At 39.5% G+C, this 19,526-nt stretch overlaps 1 protein-coding gene across 27 annotated transcripts in view; it reads right to left on the reverse strand.

Moving 5' to 3' along the window:
• The window catches only part of LOC139761900 (uncharacterized), a 130,261-nt gene that overhangs the window by 96,829 nt on the left and 13,906 nt on the right, over positions 1 to 19,526 (reverse strand). For 8 of the 27 annotated variants that reach the window (XM_071686487.1, XM_071686489.1, XM_071686514.1 and 5 more), the window contains exon 2: positions 10,899 to 11,266. In XM_071686487.1, coding sequence (XP_071542588.1) covers positions 10,899 to 10,915 — 17 coding nt within the window. In that variant the 5' untranslated portion in view covers positions 10,916 to 11,266. Of the gene's footprint in view, positions 1 to 10,898; positions 11,444 to 19,526 lie in introns of those variants that run through there. The other 19 variants (XM_071686496.1, XM_071686510.1, XM_071686497.1 and 16 more) reach the window with 9 other exon arrangements.

Consider the following 19,526-nt stretch of genomic DNA (forward strand, 5'->3'; position numbering starts at 1 on the left):
CTCTTACCCTTACATTACTTACTCAATCAAACCACCTCACACCACATATTGTCCTCAAACATCTCATTTCCAGCACATCCACCCTCCTGCACACAACTCTATCCATAGCCCATGCCTTGCAACCATACAACATTGTTGGAACCACTATTCCTTCAAACATACCCATTTTTGCTTTCTGATATAATGTTCTCGACTTCCACACATTCTTCAAGGCTCCCAGAATTTTTGCCCCCTCCCCCACCCTATGATTTACTTCCGCTTACATGGTTCCATCCGCTGCCAGATACACTCACAGATATCTAAAACACTTTACTTCCTCCAGTTTTTCTCCATTCAAACTTACCTCCCAATTGACTTGACCCACAACCCTACTGTACCTAATAACCTTGCTCTTATTCACATTTACTCTCAACTTTCTTCTTTCACACACTTTACCAAACTCAGTCCCCAGCTTCTGCAGTTTCTCACATGAATCAGCCACCAGCGCTGTATCATCAGCGAACAACAACTGACTCACTTCCCAAGCTCTCTCATCCACAACAGACTGCAACTTGCCCCTCTTTCCAAAACTCTTGCATTCACCTCCCTAACAACGCCATCCATAAACAAATCAAACAACCATGGAGACATCACACACCCCTGCCGCAAACCTACATTCACAGAGAACCAATCACTTTTCTCTCTTCCTACACGTGCACATGCCTTACATCCTCGATAAAAACTTTTCACTGCTTCTAACAACTTGCCTCCCACACCATATATTCTTAATGCCTTTCAAAGAGCATCTCTATCAACTCTATCATATGCCTTCTCCAGATCCATAAATGCTACATACAAATCCATTTACTTTTCTAAGTATATATACATATATATATATATATATATATATATATATATATATATATATATATATATATATATATATATATATATATTTTTTGCTTTGTCGGTCTCCCGCGTTTGCGAGGTAGCGCAAGGAAACAGACGAAAGAAATGGCCCAACCCACCCCCATACACATGTATATACATACGTCCACACACGCAAATATACATACCTAAACAGCTTTCCATGGTTTACCCCAGATGCTTCACATGCCCTGATTCAATCCACTGACAGCACGTCAACCCCGGTATACCACATCGATCCAATTCACTCTATTCCTTGCCCTCCTTTCACCCTCCTGCATGTTCAGGCCCCGATCACACAAAATCTTTTTCACTCCATCTTTCCACCTACAATTTGGTCTCCCACTTCTCCTCATTCCCTCCACCTCCGACACATATATCTTCTTGGTTAATCTTTCCTCACTCATTCTCTCCATGTGCCCGAACCATTTCAAAACACCCTCTTCTGCTCTCTCAACCACGCTCTTTTTATTTCCACACATCTCTCTTACCCTTACGTTACTTACTCGATCAAACCACCTCGCACCACACACTGTCCTCAAACATCTCATTTCCAGCATATCCATCCTCCTGCGCACAACTCTATCCATAGCCCACGCCTTGCAACCATACAACATTGTTGGAACCACTATTCCTTCAAACATACCCATTTTTGCTTTCCGAGATAATGTTCTCGACTTCCACACACTTTTCAAGGCTCCCAGAATTTTTGCCCCCTCCCCCACCCTATGATCCACTTCCACGGTTCCATCCGCTGCCAGATCCACTCCCAGATATCTAAAACACTTTACTTCCTCCAGTTTTTCTCCATTCAAACTTACCTCCCAATTGACTTGACCCTCAACCCTACTGTACCTAATAACCTTGCTCTTATTCACATTTACTCTTAACTTTCTTCTTTAACACACTTTACCAAACTCAGTCACCAGCTTCTGCAGTTTCTAACATGAATATCTATATATATATATATATATATATATATATATATATATATATATATATATATATTATTTTTTTTTTTTTTTTTACTATTCGCCATTTCCCGCGATAGCGAGGTAGCGTTAAGAACAGAGGACTGGGCCTTTGAGGGAATATCCTCACCTGGCCCCCTTCTCTGTTCCTTCTTTTGGAAAATTAAAAAAAAAACGAGAGGGGAGGATTTCCAGCCCCCCGCTCCCTTCCCTTTTAGTCGCCTTCTACGACACGCAGGGAATACGTGGGAAGCATTCTTTCTCCCCCATCCCCAGGGATAATATATATATATATATATATATATATATATATATATATATATATATATATATATATATATTTTTTTTTCTATATTATACTTTGTCGGTCTCCCGCGTTTGCGAGGTAGCGCAAGGAAACAGACGAAAGAAATGGCCCAACCCCCCCCCATACACATGTATATACATACGTCCACACACGCAAATATACATACCTACACAGCTTTCCATGGTTTACCCGAGACACTTCACATGCCTTGATTCAATCCACTGCCAGCACGTCAACCCCGGTATACCACATCGCTCCAATTCACTCTATTCCTTGCCCTCCTTTCACCCTCCTGCATGTTCAGGCCCCGATCACACAAAATCTTTTTCACTCCATCTTTCCACCTCCAATTTGGTCTCCCTCTTCTCCTCGTTCCCTCCACCTCCGACACATATATCCTCTTGGTCAATCTTTCCTCACTCATTCTCTCCATGTGCCCAAACCACTTCAAAACACCCTCTTCTGCTCTCTCAACCACGCTCTTTTTATTTCCACACATCTCTCTTACCCTTACGTTACTCACTCGATCAAACCACCTCACACCACACATTGTCCTCAAACATCCCATTTCCAGCACATCCATCCTCCTGCGCACAACTCTATCCATAGCCCACGCCTCGCAACCATACAACATTGTTGTATATATATATATATATATATATATATATATATATATATATATATATATATATATATATATTTTTTCATACTATTTGCCATTTCCCGCGTTAGCGAGGTAGCGTTAAGAACAGAGAACTGGGCCTTAGAGGGAATATCCTCACTTGACCCCCTTCTCTGTTCCTTCTTTTGGAAAATTAAAAAAAAGAAAAAAAAAAAAACAAGAAAGGGGAGGATATATCATTTGTTATACTTTGTCGCTATCTCCCGCATTAGCGAGGTAGCACAAGGAAACAGACGAAAGAATGGCCCAACCCACCCACATACACGTGTATATACATACACGTCCACACACGCACATACACATATCTATACATCTCATCGTATACATAAATATACACACACAGACATATACATATATACACATATGCATAATTCATAGTCTGCCTTTATTCATTCCCGTCGACACTATGCCACACATGAAATAACAACCCCCTCCCCCCTCGTGTGCGAGGTAGCGCTAGGAAAAGACAACAAAGGCCACATTCGTTCACACTCAGTCTCTAGCTGTCATGTATAATGCACCGAAACCACAGCTCCCTTTCCACATCCAGGCCCCACACAACTTTCCATGGTTTACCTCAGACACTTCACATGCCCTGGTTCAATCCACTGACAGCATGTCCACCCCTGTACACCACATCGTTCCAATTCATTCTAATCCTTGCACGCCTTTCACCCTCCGGCATGATCAGGCACCAATCACTCAAAATCTTTTTCACTCCATCTTTCCACCTCCAATTTGGTCTCCCACTTCTCCTCGTTCCCTCCACCTCTGATACATATATCCTCTTGGTCAATCTTTCCTCACTCATTCTCTCCATGTGACCAAAACATTTCAAAACACCCTCTTCTGCTCTCTCAACCACACTCTTTTTATCACTACACATCTCTCTTACCCTTTCATTACTTAATCAAACCACCTCACACCACATATTGTCCTCAAACACCTCATTTCCAACACATCCACCCTCCTCCGCAATACTCTATCTATTGCCCACGCCTCGCAACCATATAACATTGTTGGAACCGCTATTCCTTCAAAAATACCCATTTTTGCTTTCCAATATAACATTCTAGACTTCCACACATTCTTCAACGCTCCCAGAACTTTCGCCCCCTCCCCCACCCTATGATTCACTTCTGCTTCCATGGTTCCATCCGCTGCCAAATCCACTCCCAGTATCTAAAACACTTCACTTCCTCCAGCTTTTCTTCATTAAAACTTACCTCCCAGTTGACTTGACCCTCAACCCTACTGTACCTAATACCCTTGCTCCTATTCAAATTTACTCTCAGCCTTCTTCTTTCACACACTTTACCAAACTCTGTCACCAGCTTCTGCAGTTTCTCACATGAATCAGCCACCAGCACTGTATCATCAGCGAACAACAACTGACTCACTTCCCAAGCTCTCTCATCCACAACAGACTGCATACTTGCCCCTCTTTCCAAAATTCTTGCATTCACCTCCCTAACAACCCTATCATAAACAAATTAAACAACCATGGAGACATCACGCACCCCTCCCGCGAACCAACATTCACTGAGAACCAATTACTTTCCTCTCTTCCTACAAGTACACATGCCTTACATCCTTGATAAAAACTTTTCACTGTCTCCAACAACTTGCCTCCCACACCATATATTCTTAATACCTTCCACAGAGCATCTCTATCAACTCTATCATATGCCTTCTCCAGATCCATAAATGCTACATACAAATCCATTTGCTTTTCTAAGTATTTCTCACATACATTCTTCAAAGCAAACACCTGATCCACACATCCTCTACCACTTCTGAAACCACACTGCTCTTCCCCAATCTGATGCCCTGTACATGCCTTCACCCTCTCAATCAATACCCTCCCATATAATTTACCAGGAATACTCAACAAACTTATACCTCTGTAATTTGAGCACTCACCTTTATCACCTTCGACTGTGTACAATGGCACTATGCAAGCATTCCGCCAATTCTGCCAGTCCTCAGGCACCTCATCATGAGTCATACATACATTAAATAACCTTACCAACCAGTCAACAATACCGTCACCCCCTTTTTTAATAAATTCCACTGCAATACCACCCAAACCCGCTGCCTTGCTGGTTTTCATCTTCCGCAAAGCTTTTACTACCTCTTCTCTGTTTACCTAATCATTCTCCCTAACCCTCTCACTTTGCACACCACCTTGACCAAAACACCCTATATCTGCCACTCTATCATCAAACACTCAAACATTCAACAAACCTTCAAAATACTCACTCCATCTTCTTACATCACCACTACTTGTTAACACCTTCCCATTAGCCCCCTTCACCGATGTTCCCATTTGTTCCCTTGTCTTACGTACTTTATTTACCTCCTTCCAAAACATCTTTTTATTCTCCCTAAAATTTAAAGATACTCTCTCACCCCAACTCTCATTTGCCCTCTTTTTCGCCTCTTACACCTTTCTCTTGACCTCCTGCCTCTTTCTTTTATACATCTCCCACTCATTTGCATATGCCTCTCCTCTCTTTCACTAATAATCTTACTTCTTCATCCCACCACTCACCATCCTTTCTAATCTGCCCACCTCCCATGTTTCTCATGCCACAAGCATCTTTTGAACAAGCCACCAATGCTTCCCTAAATACATCCCATTCCTCCCCCACTCCCCTTACCTCCTTTGTTCGCACCTTTTTCCATTCTGTACTCAGTCTCTCCTGGTACTTCCTCACACAAGTCTCCTTCCCAAGCTCACTTACTCTCACCACTCTCTTCACCCCAACATTCTCTCCTTTCCTGAAAACCTCTACAAATCTTCACTTTCGCCCCCAAAATATAATGATCAGACATCCCTCTAGTTATCCAAAAGTCTCTCTTTCGCACGCCTATCAATCAACACGTAATCCAATAACACTCTCTGGCCATCTCTTCTACTTACATACATATACTTATGTATATCTCTCTTTTTAAACCAGGTATTCCCAATCACCAGTCCTTTTTCAGCACATAAATCTACAAGCTCTTCACCATTTCCATTTACAACACTCAGCACCCCATGTACACCAATTATTCCCTCCACTGCCACATTACTCACCTTTGCATTCAAATCACCCATCACTATAACCCAGTCTCGTGCATCAATATTACTAACACACACACTCAGCTGCTCCCAAAACACTTGCCTCTCATGATCTTTCTTCTCATGCCCAGGTGCATATGCCCCAATAATCACCCATCTCTCTCCATCTACTTTCAGTTTTATATATATATATATATATATATATATACATATATATTCACTATTCATTATATTTGATAGCTGTTTCCCACATCAGCATGGTAGTGCCAGGAAACAGATGAAGAAAGACCCATCTGCTCGTACACACACATATACATACACACTCATACATGCCCATACATATACATATATCTATATATATGACAGCTAGAGACAGAGTGTGAACGAATGTGGCCTTTCTTGTCTTTTCATAGCACTACCTCGCGCACATGCAGGGGGAGGGGGTTTTCATTTCATGTGTGGTGGGGTGGCAACGGGAATGAATAAGGGCAGACAGTATGAATTGTGTACATGTGTATATATGTATATGTCTGCATGTGTATATATATGTGTATGTTGAGATGTATGGATATGTATATGTGTGTATACATGTGTATGTGGGTGGGTTGGGCCATTCTTTTGTCTATTTCCTTGCGCTACCTCGCTAACACGGGAGACAGCAACAAAGTATAATATATAAAGTATATATATATATATATATATATATATATATATATATTTCTTTTCTTTCAAACTATTCGCCATTTCCCGCATTAGCGAGGTAGCGTTAAGAACAGAGGACTGGGCCTTTGAGGGAATACCCTCACCTGGCCCAATTCTCTGTTCCTTCTTTTGGGAAAAAAAAAAAAAAAACGAGAGGGGAGGATTTCCAGCCCCCCGCTCCCTCCCCTTTTAGTCGCCTTCTACGACACGCAGGGATTACGTGGGAAGTATTCTTAATCCCCTATCCCAAGGGATAATATATATATATATATATATATATATACATATATCATTAGTGAGATGGCCTTGATTAGACCTAGCCACCAATGCCCATGACATCTCAGCTAGAGAGAGAAGAGAAAGTAGAAGTATCTACAAAGAGTAAAACACCAACCAAGCAGTAATGGTTTAGTGGACCTCCATGATGCAGCTTCTAACAACCTAAAGAACCAACTTCCCAAATCAGCAGCCAGGACACAGCCTTCGTTGTACTGGTAGAGGGCCTTCAAAGTCTATGCCAGATACATACAGTGAACATCCACAATTAGCCTGAGGTATATATGGCAGTCAGGGGCCATAGCAACAGGCCTACTAAACCCTTTTGGTGCTATGGACATCAGTTAATGCCTGACTAACATGGTACTACTGGCAACAATCTATACACATAATCTCCTGCCAAAAGTTAAATTATGTGTAGGCCTTATTACCTAGCAATAAAAGGTAACCTAAACAAAGAATTGGAGCTATCTGGAGACCTCAAATACCAAGTAGTGACTATAGTGAATACATGCACAAGTACCTACCACTATCTTCCTGTCAATCTGGAAAATATTGTTTTCGTAAGATGAAGTGCTTAACTCTTATTTCATAGGGAAAAATTCGAGATCTAATAGTTTACAGGCGAGGCAAAAATGATACACACACCAAAAGGGTACTTACCACAGCCTATATGGCTAGTCTGGTACACTTTGTACAAATATTTATCTAAGGCTTTCTTTAATTTTTCCACAACAGCCCAGTCTTTCTGATGGTTGCAAAGCAACATGTTAAAATAGCCTTGAAACCTGGACACCAGTGAATTTTCATGTATTTGGTCTTTTGCACAATCTGATTATGTGGTAATATTTCACTGAGACTTCCACGATTTTGAAGTGTAAATCATGATATACCTTACCTATCTGCACTTTGTAGAATATGCACTCAGCAGTGTCGATCCTCGATAGTGTCAATGAAAGCTACAAGGGCACAGAAGTTTCCAAAGTTTAAAAGTGGCACGACAGTGCTCTGTGTTCTTTCTGTGGTTTTTGCACCTGTTCTGCCCTTCTTATGGCTTGTATTAAGCACCCAATCTCCAGTAGCTACCTCATTATAGCTTGGGTACCAGCACTGCATTAAACAAAAAAAAATGGCAGTAGTAACTCTGAACCTTGAAAGGTGGCCTTTGTTGGCATTTAAGACCTGGCTCTGGTACCCTTGAAACCTGCCTCTGATCCTGAGATATCTTCCTTTATAATTTGAGGTTGTCACAATGCCTATTTTGTATAACTGGAGTGAACTGTAACCTACAGCAGCCTCAAAACAAAATTCTACGCCAATGTGAAACAGCTCAAAACCTCGCCCAGATTCTTTAGTAAACATGAAATAGCTCAAAACCTTGCCCAGATTCTGATGTGCCCATGTCTAAAACTTGGGGCCTCAATGTTCTATGAACTGGCCATGAAAGAGTACCAAACAAATGCACCAATACTTAACAATAGCCTTAAATGCCAACATGAGGTAGTTTACAAACCTTGACAGATTCTGAAATACCTCTCCCCAAATTTGGGGTCTCTAGGTGATACAGTTTGACTGAGAGTAACAATCAAACAAATACTTAAAAATGTTATATTAACGGCTGCTTAAAATCTGATCCACATTCTCAAGTATCTGCACCCAAAATTTGGCAATCTTCAGTGCCATATATCAACAATGAAAAACAAAAATACATATTTTAAAATAGCCTTCAAGGGCAAGGTGAGACAGCCTATGACTGCCTTTCCCAAGTATTAATGGCTCACATTCTGAATCGTCTGTATGCATAATCTGGGGCCTCTAAGTGGTACAGTTCGGCCATAAAGAAATAGTAACAAACACTTGATAACAAAAAACTGGGGAACCCTACCTTAAAGACATAACTAAAATCTAAAAAATATTTAAACAGCTTCATCCTAAGGATTTCAGACTAGGTATCTTCAGCCCATAATATAAAATATAATAACATTCTCCCATAACCATTACATGTTCTTGATTTTACACCCTGGGATTTCTCTTCCTACCAAACTTATTTTCTTTCAGATTCATGCATTTTTCATTTCCATAATTCTGACCCCTTCATTTGTGGCACCTAATCTTTTACAACCAGTCGTACCTAACAGTATATATGACCCAATGTACTACAACAAGGAAGATAGCATGTAAGGTGCTGCCCACATTCCAGACTTATTTCCCATAAAGTTGTATAAGATTTGAGTAAGATTCCCATGTAAATTCAATTATTGTCTATTTTGTTCACATCTTTCCAATAATTTTCTAAAAGACACAATCTACCAAGGCAGACTGAACTAATTATGTTAAGGCACAGTCCATACTGTAAGAATAACCCCATTACAAAAATTTTCCGTGAAATACCATTTCCTCCTTAAGAGCTATTCTTCATACCCTGTTCTTAATAGCAATTAGAGTACATATATCTTTCAAGTACCCCACTTTTACATTTAACTATCCTCAAACTTTTAAAATAGTTCTTAATACAGTCCTATTCTAAAGAATTAAATCCTCATAAGTACCCCACAATGCATGAACATCACACATAGTAATATTAGCTTCCTTGTCTTGAAATCAAATTCTCTTTCTTTACAATATTTTCCCATTTCAACTTAACAGTAACAGAAATTATCTTTTTATCTCACCTGTCTATTTGTGTCAAATTCTAAATCCCTACTTCCTTGTGCTTAATTATGGTAAAGTCTTCAATTACTGTCAACCTTGAGTACAGCATGATCTCCCACTATGCTGACAAAAATTAAATTTTTCAATGCCACTTCTGTCTTATGAATTTTACCCTTAACCCTAATTTGAGCAAGACAAATTCTTCTTGTACAACTTGATATTCCTAACCTCATCAACTTTATGAGAGAGAGAGAGAGAGAGAGAGAGAGAGAGAGAGAGAGAGAGAGAGAGAGAGAGAGAGAGAGAGAGAGATGTGGAGAGAGAGGGAGAGGGGGGGAGGGTTATGTATAAGCGTACAAAATGAGATTTTGCCATTAAGCAGGACTAGCATGTATCACACACTACATACTTTCCCCGACTGACAATACTGTTTCTGCCAACATGCAAACTCCATAACTATAAATCCTGGGCTTATCTAGAACTACTTTCAGCTTATCAAGGCTTCTTTTGAATGTTTGTGTGCTTATACCATGCAGATTTCTTGATTCACTTTACAGTACAATCAAGAAATAAATTTACAGTACAATGAATAACCTCTTCATCCTTCAAGCTGGACTGTCAAAAATTTTTGTCAAATATTTCCTTGCAGCAATCAAAGATATTACTACAGAATCACTATTTTTCCTTACTGGAGGAATGGGAAAGAAACATTTTCATAATCAGCAATAAAATCCCTTTAAAAACTTTATTAACACAGATTTTTGTGGGAGATGGAAGTCCAAAGGTATATTTTATAGAGTTTGGCGAATGCTTATCCTGGAAAATCTTCAACTGAAAAAGTGTTATGTTTCAAAACCCGAAAGCCATGTCCTTTTCCAATAATTTACAGAAATCAAAACATGAATAAAAACATTATTCCTAACATGCAATAAGATGGTAAACATGCAATCAGGAGTGCTAGACAAATGGTACACTACAGTCCTGGATAGAATCCATGAAGCTCCCACATACATACTAGTATATGATGAAAGTACACTATAAGCACTAGAACACAATGTCATTATTAGTACATGATGAAAATACACAATAAGCACTAGATCAAAATGTCAGCATTCAAATAAAACCTTGCTATCGAAGTGCCGAGCACTGAATATGCAGTACAACTAAATCTCCACATTATGTAAATAAACATATGTTCTTACAACAGGCACCCATGCTAACAGTAACAAAATCTCAGTAACACCTATGATACCTGCTAAACTAACAGCCTAAAAATCTAAACACACAAATGATTTACAGTACTTCATAACTAAATGCACACATATAAATTCTTACCTGACACTGAGATCCATGGCAGAACACTTGACACTGGCACTACACTATAAAAGTTTGCATTCCCGGTAAAACCAAGGGCACTTTTCTATAACAATTTCAAATCACTGTTCTACCCATCACAGATCAAGACATCCTTTTCATTTCCACTATTTCAAGAATTCACATTTCCTTAGCACACAATGTTAACTGCATTACAGATTCATTATGCTAGATATTTGTACAGTGGAAGGTGTCATTTCATTTTCATCCAGCATACACAAAGCCCTGAAAGCCAAGTTATGTTTGTGACGATTTGTATTTAACATATAATGAAGTTTATAGCCATGGATTAAAGTTCTTTTATCCAAAAAACTGATTCACTGCAACTGCTGGGATAAATTTTGCATAGATAAGAATAAAATCTTCCACAGAAATGTTATGAAGCCACATTAAATTTCTTTTAAGGTTTTCAATAAATGAAGTTCATCAATTGTGCTGACATCCTGCCGGCTGCAAAGTATGTCCAGTAACAAATACTCTATGAAAGTCTCCACATGATTACATTTCTGCAAGAAAGTAATCTATACTTATTCATCCACCCATGATTTAAGTCTCAAATTTTTTTCTTAGATAAAAAGGGACCCCATCCACAATATTGTGAGATATCTAAACTACAACAGCATCAGTTTCAACTGACTTTGCATGTGTAGGCATCAAGTAATAACTCTAGATTTACAATCTAAAGTTTAACCTCCCCATTAATCCATACTACCAATCTAATTGCATCATTCATCGAAAATCATAAATCTATGATACCGAATGTTACATTCTAGAATATTATGCTCTTGAAGGCCTATTGCTTTTCCTTCCACAAAACGGATCCAAATATCTTTTATTATACTCCCAACCTGTTATTCAAAGTTCCCATACAATTTTGTATCCTTGTATTAATCTAGCCACACTAATTCTTTCAATATGTATGACATCCCATACTTCTCTATATTTCATCATATAATACATTCTAATGCCCATGACATCTCTTAACTATCAAATCATGACCCTTATCATAAGATGCACATACAGTAGATACATATGTACAATAAATTTGGGTATACATCAAACAAGTAACTTAACTGAAACCAAATCCGAAATCTAACTTCGCATGTATGTATCCACCTACTTGCTGGCAAGTAAGCAACCCATCTCAACCAAAACTACAAACGAAAACAGATTTTTGATGACATTTTCTTGTAAAGATGGCAAAAGGCCTTTAAAACAATAAGAATGTAGATAGATAAAAAAAAAAAAAGGGAAGGAATAGAGGCTGCAAATGGTTAAGGGCAAATGGGTGGTGAGCAGCCTTATGTGTAAAACATTAACTATGGAGAAAGAGAGTACACATATGGCATATTTATCAACAATTAACTTTGATGATACAATTCAGGAGTATGGTATTGTATTTAGTAAAAAGATTGACCAAGAGGATATATGTGTCGGAGGTGGAGGGAACGAGGAGAAGTGGGAGACCAAATTGGAGGTGGAAAGATGGAGTGAAAAAGATTTTGAGTGATCGGGGCCTGAACATGCAGGAGGGTGAAAGGCGGGCAAGGAATAGAGTGAATTGGATCGATGTGGTATACCGGGGTCGATGTGCTGTCAATGGATTGAATCAGGGCATGTGAAGCATCTGGGGTAAACCATGGAAAGTTCTGTGGGGCCTGGATGTGGAAAGGGAGCTGTGGTTCAGGCATTATTGCATGACAGCTCGAGACTGAGTGTAAACGAATGGGGCCTTTGTTGTCTTTTCCTAGTGCTACCTCGCACACATGAGGGGGGAGGGGGATGTTATTCCATGTGTGGCGAGGTGGCGATGGGAATGAATAAAGGCAGACAGTGTGAATTGTGTGCATGTGTATATATGTATGTGTGTGTGTGTGTATATATATATATATATATGTGTACATTGAGATGTATGGGTATGTATATTTGCGTGTATGGACGTGTATGTATATATATGTGTATGGCAGTGGGTTGGGCCATTTCTTTCGTCTGTTTCCTTGCGCTACCTCGCAAACGCAGGAGACAGCGACAAAGCAAAATAAATAAATAAAATAAACATTGCTTGTTAAACAATAAAGTATCATTCTCCCTACTGACATGTGTACTTCATAGTTGGCTCTGTTTCTGGTTCATGTGAAAATTAATTTTGCCATTAATCTGATTTTCTCTCAAGGATTTCAGTACTTGATGTGAGCAAAAAGAATAAGTTCCTCCATATTTTTCTTAGTTCCTTTCAGGCTACTCCATACTGTAGAGCTTAGTCCAACTACATAATAGTCTAAACATTCTGCTAAAATCTTCCAATTCTCTCAAGTTTATCAATCTGTTAATTTCAGCTTATTTCTTTGTTCCCATGTAACACGTCATCAATTTTGCTTCTTAAGTATAAAACATATTTATCACCAACAATCATCATACTTTATTTCACAACAAATTTGTTCGAGTTATTCTTCATATATTCTAACAAGTAATCCACTGGCCAATAACACACCCATATCTTTTTGGCATTTTCTCATCTTTTGATATACTTCGGTGTCATCTCTGTCTAAGTCTGCTACTAATAGAGAAAATGTATAGCATATAATAAAAATATCCTAATCATAAGACACATCCATTTCCTGATATAAAAAGTATCCTAAAAGTCCTTGTTCCCTCTTCCTTGTTTCAGATCTCAAACCTCCTTGATCCATAATCTTTGCTTACATTCTAAGGTCTGTTTTGCTACAACAACAACTTTATAAAATGCCTAAGCAAAGTCATTAAGATTCTTCATTCTCATCCCTTGCACTTGTCTGATGTATGGTTTTGCAAAGAATTAAGAAATGGGTAATTTTGCCAAATACAAATATAGACTGGCCTTCATAATCTACAATCAATCTGGTGTTTTGTTATTCATTTCCTAATAACTTTCAGACTTTTATTGCAAGTGATATAAAATATAAGATTTAAGATCTCGTACAGATCCTTACATCTTTGTTTGTAAAATTGTGACACATGCTGTTTTGTGACCTGCAATGCTATTTTCATTCAGATGTCTTGACAGTAATGTAAGTATTGCTATTAACATATAATTATGGGAAAGTAGTTAATATTCATGCTGGTCCCAGTGCTGAGCTTACTTTGAGTGGTCTAATGCAATCACTGAATGATTTCTGATGACATTCTTATCACTTCTGTTCACACACTTAATCACTGCTCTTTGATTATTATCGTGAATATCTACTTATCCTATGTTAGCATCCAGACTACTTTCCTGGGTTTCTTTTTATACTTTTCCCCAATTTTAAGTAGCTCAGTATCAGCTTTTTCTGTTATTTACTACTACGCATAGAGATAATACTTTTGGATTCTTTTCTGTGCTATAGATGATTTTCTCTTCATTTAATTTATACTTTCTTCTATTATACAATTACAAGGTATGTATATTTTTTCTGCTTCCTGTTTCTTTCTTCATTCCTATTCAACTAGCCCTGTCACAGGCAAATCTCAGTGTAGGTACTTCAAGGAACACTAACAACATGAAAAATTACATACACATCTTAAAGAGCTACAATCAAATTTATTTTTGCCATCATTTAATTTACCATTATTTCATTCCATTTTCCTGTCATGCTGTAAGTTTGAATAATTTACAATACAGTTTGGTAAACATCATCATTTGAAATACTATTCCACAATCTATTTATATACAATCCCCAAAGAACTATCTCCAAGCTCCTCTCTTTTGGCTAACCTCCCTCACTCTGCTCCTTCACGTCTAGCTTCCTCTCTGGCTGATCTATCTCTGTGGTTGTTGATGAATCAGCCTCCCCCCTTTTCTCTGTCAACAGTGGTGTCCCTCAAGGGTTTGTCATGTCCCCTACAATTTCTCCCTTTTTTCAATGATTTCTTCTCCACAAATAATCTAATGAACTCGTATGCTGACAACTCAACACTGCATTCATCCACATCCTTCAATTCTGCTTCCTCTTCTCTCACTCAATCTGTGTCTTGTCTTGCCACAGCTTCCTCAATAAATTCAGACGAACAGGATATCTCAGCTTCCTCAATAAATTCAGACTTGAACAGGATATCTCAGCTTCATCAATAAATTCAGACATGAACAGGACATCTCAAGAGGGGTAGACTAAATTTGTTAAGCTTAATGCCTCCAGGACCCAATTTCTACCAGTCTCTTATCAAAAACTCCTAAAAACTCTCATCTCTCTTTTGGCGATTCTGTAATTCTACCTCTTGCTTCAATGTACATACTTAGTATTACTGTAACATCCACTCTTTCTTAGAAACCCCATATTATAGGAACAGATAAGTCTGCCTCTAAGAAACCGGATGTCCTCTTTAGTTGTCAGAAGTTCTCTTCTAAACAGTTGCTCCATTTATACAAGGAATTGATTTGTCCTTGTACGGAGTATGCTCTCACATTTGGGGTGGTTCTAGCTCTGTATCCTTACTTGACAGTCAAAAGTGGTCCAACCTATAAATTGTCCTAGGCTAACTTCCAAACTTAGCCCCTCTCCACAATGTTGTTACACTTTCCCTCTTTTATAAGTAATGCTTTGGTTTTTGCTCCCAGGAGCTGGCCGCTAGTGTGCCTATCACTAACTAAACCATGGAATACTTGGCAAGATGCTGCATCACACGAACATTTTTGTGTAGCCATCAGCAACTCGTGGGTGAGCTGCTTTGATACCTGCTTTTGCCCCTACACATTGAAGCTTTGGAACTGTTTACCTTCTCATGTCTTTCCCAATAAGTATGACCCAGTACATTTTAAAAGACAGGTCTTTCACATCCTCCAAAATTTGTAAATATTTTCTCGTCTTTTCTTTTACTCTTACATAATTATTTCAATATTTCAATTAAGGCCTGGCCTTAATGTGGACTTTTGTCTGTCACTGAAGCCTTTAACGAAAAAAAAAAGTCCTGGAGTTTCCAAAAATCTTTATAAAGGCTCCTGCAGTCCAAGGATGCACTACTTACAGAAGCATGGAAATGAAGACCTCTTTGAAAGGAAAAGTTCTTTCACAAGACTGTACTCTCAAAAACATAACAACTTTCCCCTTGAGGCGTAACCTCAAACTGGGAATGAATGAAGGCAGCAAGTATGAATATGTACATGTGTATATATGAATGTGTTTTTTTTTTTCAAACATATTTGCCATTTCCCATGTTAGCGAGGTACCGTTAAGAACAGAGGGCTGAGCCTAAGAGGGGAAAATCCTCACTTGACCCCCTTCTCTGTTCCTCCTTTTGGAGAAGTAAAAAACCACCTCACACCACATATCATCCTCAAACATCCCACTTCCAACATATCCACACTCCTCTGCACAACCCAATCTACAGCCCACACTTCACAACCATATAACATTGTTGGAACCACTATTCCTTCACACATACCCATTTTTGCTTTCCGAGATAATGTTCTCGCCTTCCACACATTCTCCAACGCTCCCAGAACCTTCGTCCCCTCCCCCACCGTGACTCACTTACACTTCCATGGTTCCATCCACTGTCAAATCCACTCCCAGATATCTAAAACACTTTACTTCTTCCAGTTTTTCTCCATTCAAACTTACCTCCCAACTGACTTGTTCCCCAACCCTACTGTACCTAATAACCTTGCTCTTATTCACATTTACTCTCAGCCTTCTTCTTTCACATACTTTACCAAACTCAGTCACCAGTTTCTGCAGTTTCTCATCCGAATCAGCCACCAGCACTGTATCATCAGCAAACAAAAACTGACTCACTTCCCAAGCCCTCTCATCCACAACAGACAGCATACTTGCCCCTCTGCCCAAAACTCTTGCATTCACCTCCCTAACAACCCCCATCGATAAACAAATTAAACAACCATGGAGACATCATGCACCCCTGCCGCAAACCGACATTCACTGGGAACCAATCACTTTCCTCTCTTCCCACTCATACACGTGCCCTACATCCTCTATAAAAACTTTTCACTGCTTCTAGCAACTTGCCTCCCACACCACAAATTCTTATACCTTCCACAGAGCATCTCTATCAACTCTTTTCATATGCCTTCTCCAGGTCCATAAATGCTACATACAAATCCATTTGTTTTTCTAAGTATTTCTCACATACATTCTTCAAAGCAAACACCTGATCCACATATCCTCTACCACTTCTGAAATCACACTGCTCTTCCCAAATTGCAGGAACACTCAACAAACTTATACCTCTGTAATTTGAACACTCACCTTTATCCCCTTTGCCTTTGTACAATGCCACTATGCATGCACTCCGCCAATCCTTAGGAACCTCACCATGAGTCATACATACAGTGAATATCCTCACCAACCAGTCAACAGCAAAGACACCCCTTTTTTAATAAATTCCACTGCAATACCATCCAAACCTGCCACCTTGCCGGCTTTCATCCTCTGCAAAGCTTTTACCACCTCTTCTCTGTTTACCAAACCACTCTCCGTGACCCTCTCACTTCACACACCACCTCAACCAAAACACCCCACATCCACCACTCCATTACCCAACACATTCAATAAACTTTTTAAATACTCACTCCATCTCCTCACACCACCACATATCCATTGATGTGGTGTCAATGGATTGAACCAGGGCATGTGAAGCGTCTGAGGTAAGCCATGGAAAGTTTTGTGGGGCCTGGATGTGGAAAGGAAGCTGTGGTTTCAGTGCATTACACATGACAGATAGAGACTGAGTGTGAACGAATGTGGCCTTTTGTCCTTTCCTAGCGCTGCCTCACGGAGGGAGAAGGATGCTATTTCATGTGTGGCGGGGTGGCAACGGGAATGAATAAAGGCAACAAGTATGAATTACGTGCATGTGTATATATGTATATGTCTGTGTATGTATATATATGTACAAGTTAAAATGTATAGGTATGTATATATGTGTGTGTGTGGACATGTATGTGTATATATATGTGTATGTGGGTGGTTTGGCCATTCTTTCATCTGTTTCCTTATGCTACATCGCTAACGCGGGACACAGTGACAAAGTATAATAAAATATAATACTTATTTTTATCATACTTTGTCGCTTTCTCCCGCATTAGCAAAGTAGCACAAGGAAACATGAAAGAATGGCCCAACCCACCCACATACACATGTATATACATAAACGTCCACACATGCACATATACATACCTATACATTTCAACATATACATTCACAGATATAAACATATTTACACATGTACATATTCATAAACGCTACCTTCGTCCATTCCCGCCGTCACCCCGCCACACATGAAATGGCACCACTCGGAAAAGACAACAAAGGCCACATTAGTTCACACTCAGTATCTAGCTGTCATGTGTAATGCAAAGAGACCAGAGTTCCCTTTCTGCATCTAGGCCCAACAAAACTTTCCATGGTTTACCCCAGACACTTCACATGCCCTGGTTCAATCCACTGACAACATGTCGACCACAGTATATGAAATCGTTCCAATTCACTCTATTCCTTGCACGCCTTTCACCCTCCTACAGTGTATGTTCAGGCCCCAATTGCTTAAAATCTTTTTCACTCCCATCATTCCACCTCCAATTTCGTCTCCCACTCTCGTCCCCTACACCTCTGACACACATATCCTCTTTGTCAATCTTTCCTTGCTCATTCTCTCCACATGACCATACCATCACAATACACCCTCCTATGCTCTCTCGACCATACTCTTTTTATCACCACACAGCTCTCTTACCCGTTCATTACTTAATCGATCAAACCACCTCACACCACATATTGTCCTCAAACATATCATTGTTTCCCACGTTAGCGAGGTAGCGCAAGGAAACTGATAAAAGAATGGCTCAACCCACCCACATACATGTGTATATACAAACACGTCCATAAACACACATATACATATATCTCAACGTATACAGATATATCTATACACACACAGACATACATATATACACATGTACATAATTCGTATTGTCTGCCCTTATTCATTCCCATCGCCACCCTGCCACTATATATATATGTATGTGTGTGTGTATGTATGTATGTATGTATCTAGCTGTCATGTAATAATGCACCGAAACCACAGCTCCCTTTCCACATCCAGGCCCCACAAAACTTTCCATAGTTTACCCCAGACGCTTCACTTGCCCTGGTTCAATCCATTGACAGCACATCGACCCCGGTATACCACATCATTCCAATTCACTCTATTCCTTGCACGCCTTTCACCCTCCTGCATGTTCACACCCCCGATACTCAAAATCTTTTTCACTCCATCTTTCCACCTCCAATTTGGTCTCCCACTTCTCCTCATTCCCTCCACCTTCGACACATATATCCTCTTGGTCAATTTTTCCTCACTCATTCTCTCCATGTGACCAAACCATTTCAAAACACCCTCTTCTGCTCTCTAAAACACACTCTTTTTCTTACCACACATCTCTCTCACCCTATTATCACTTACTCGATCAAACCATCTCACACCACTTATTGTCCTCAAACATCTCATTTCCTGCACATCCACCCTCCTGCGCACAACTCTATCCATAGCCCATGCCTCGCATCCATACAACATTGTTGGAACCACCATTCCTTCAAACATACCCATTTTTGCTTT

Source organism: Panulirus ornatus, chromosome 42 (assembly GCF_036320965.1).
Source record: "Panulirus ornatus isolate Po-2019 chromosome 42, ASM3632096v1, whole genome shotgun sequence".
Taxonomy (NCBI): domain Eukaryota; kingdom Metazoa; phylum Arthropoda; class Malacostraca; order Decapoda; family Palinuridae; genus Panulirus; species Panulirus ornatus.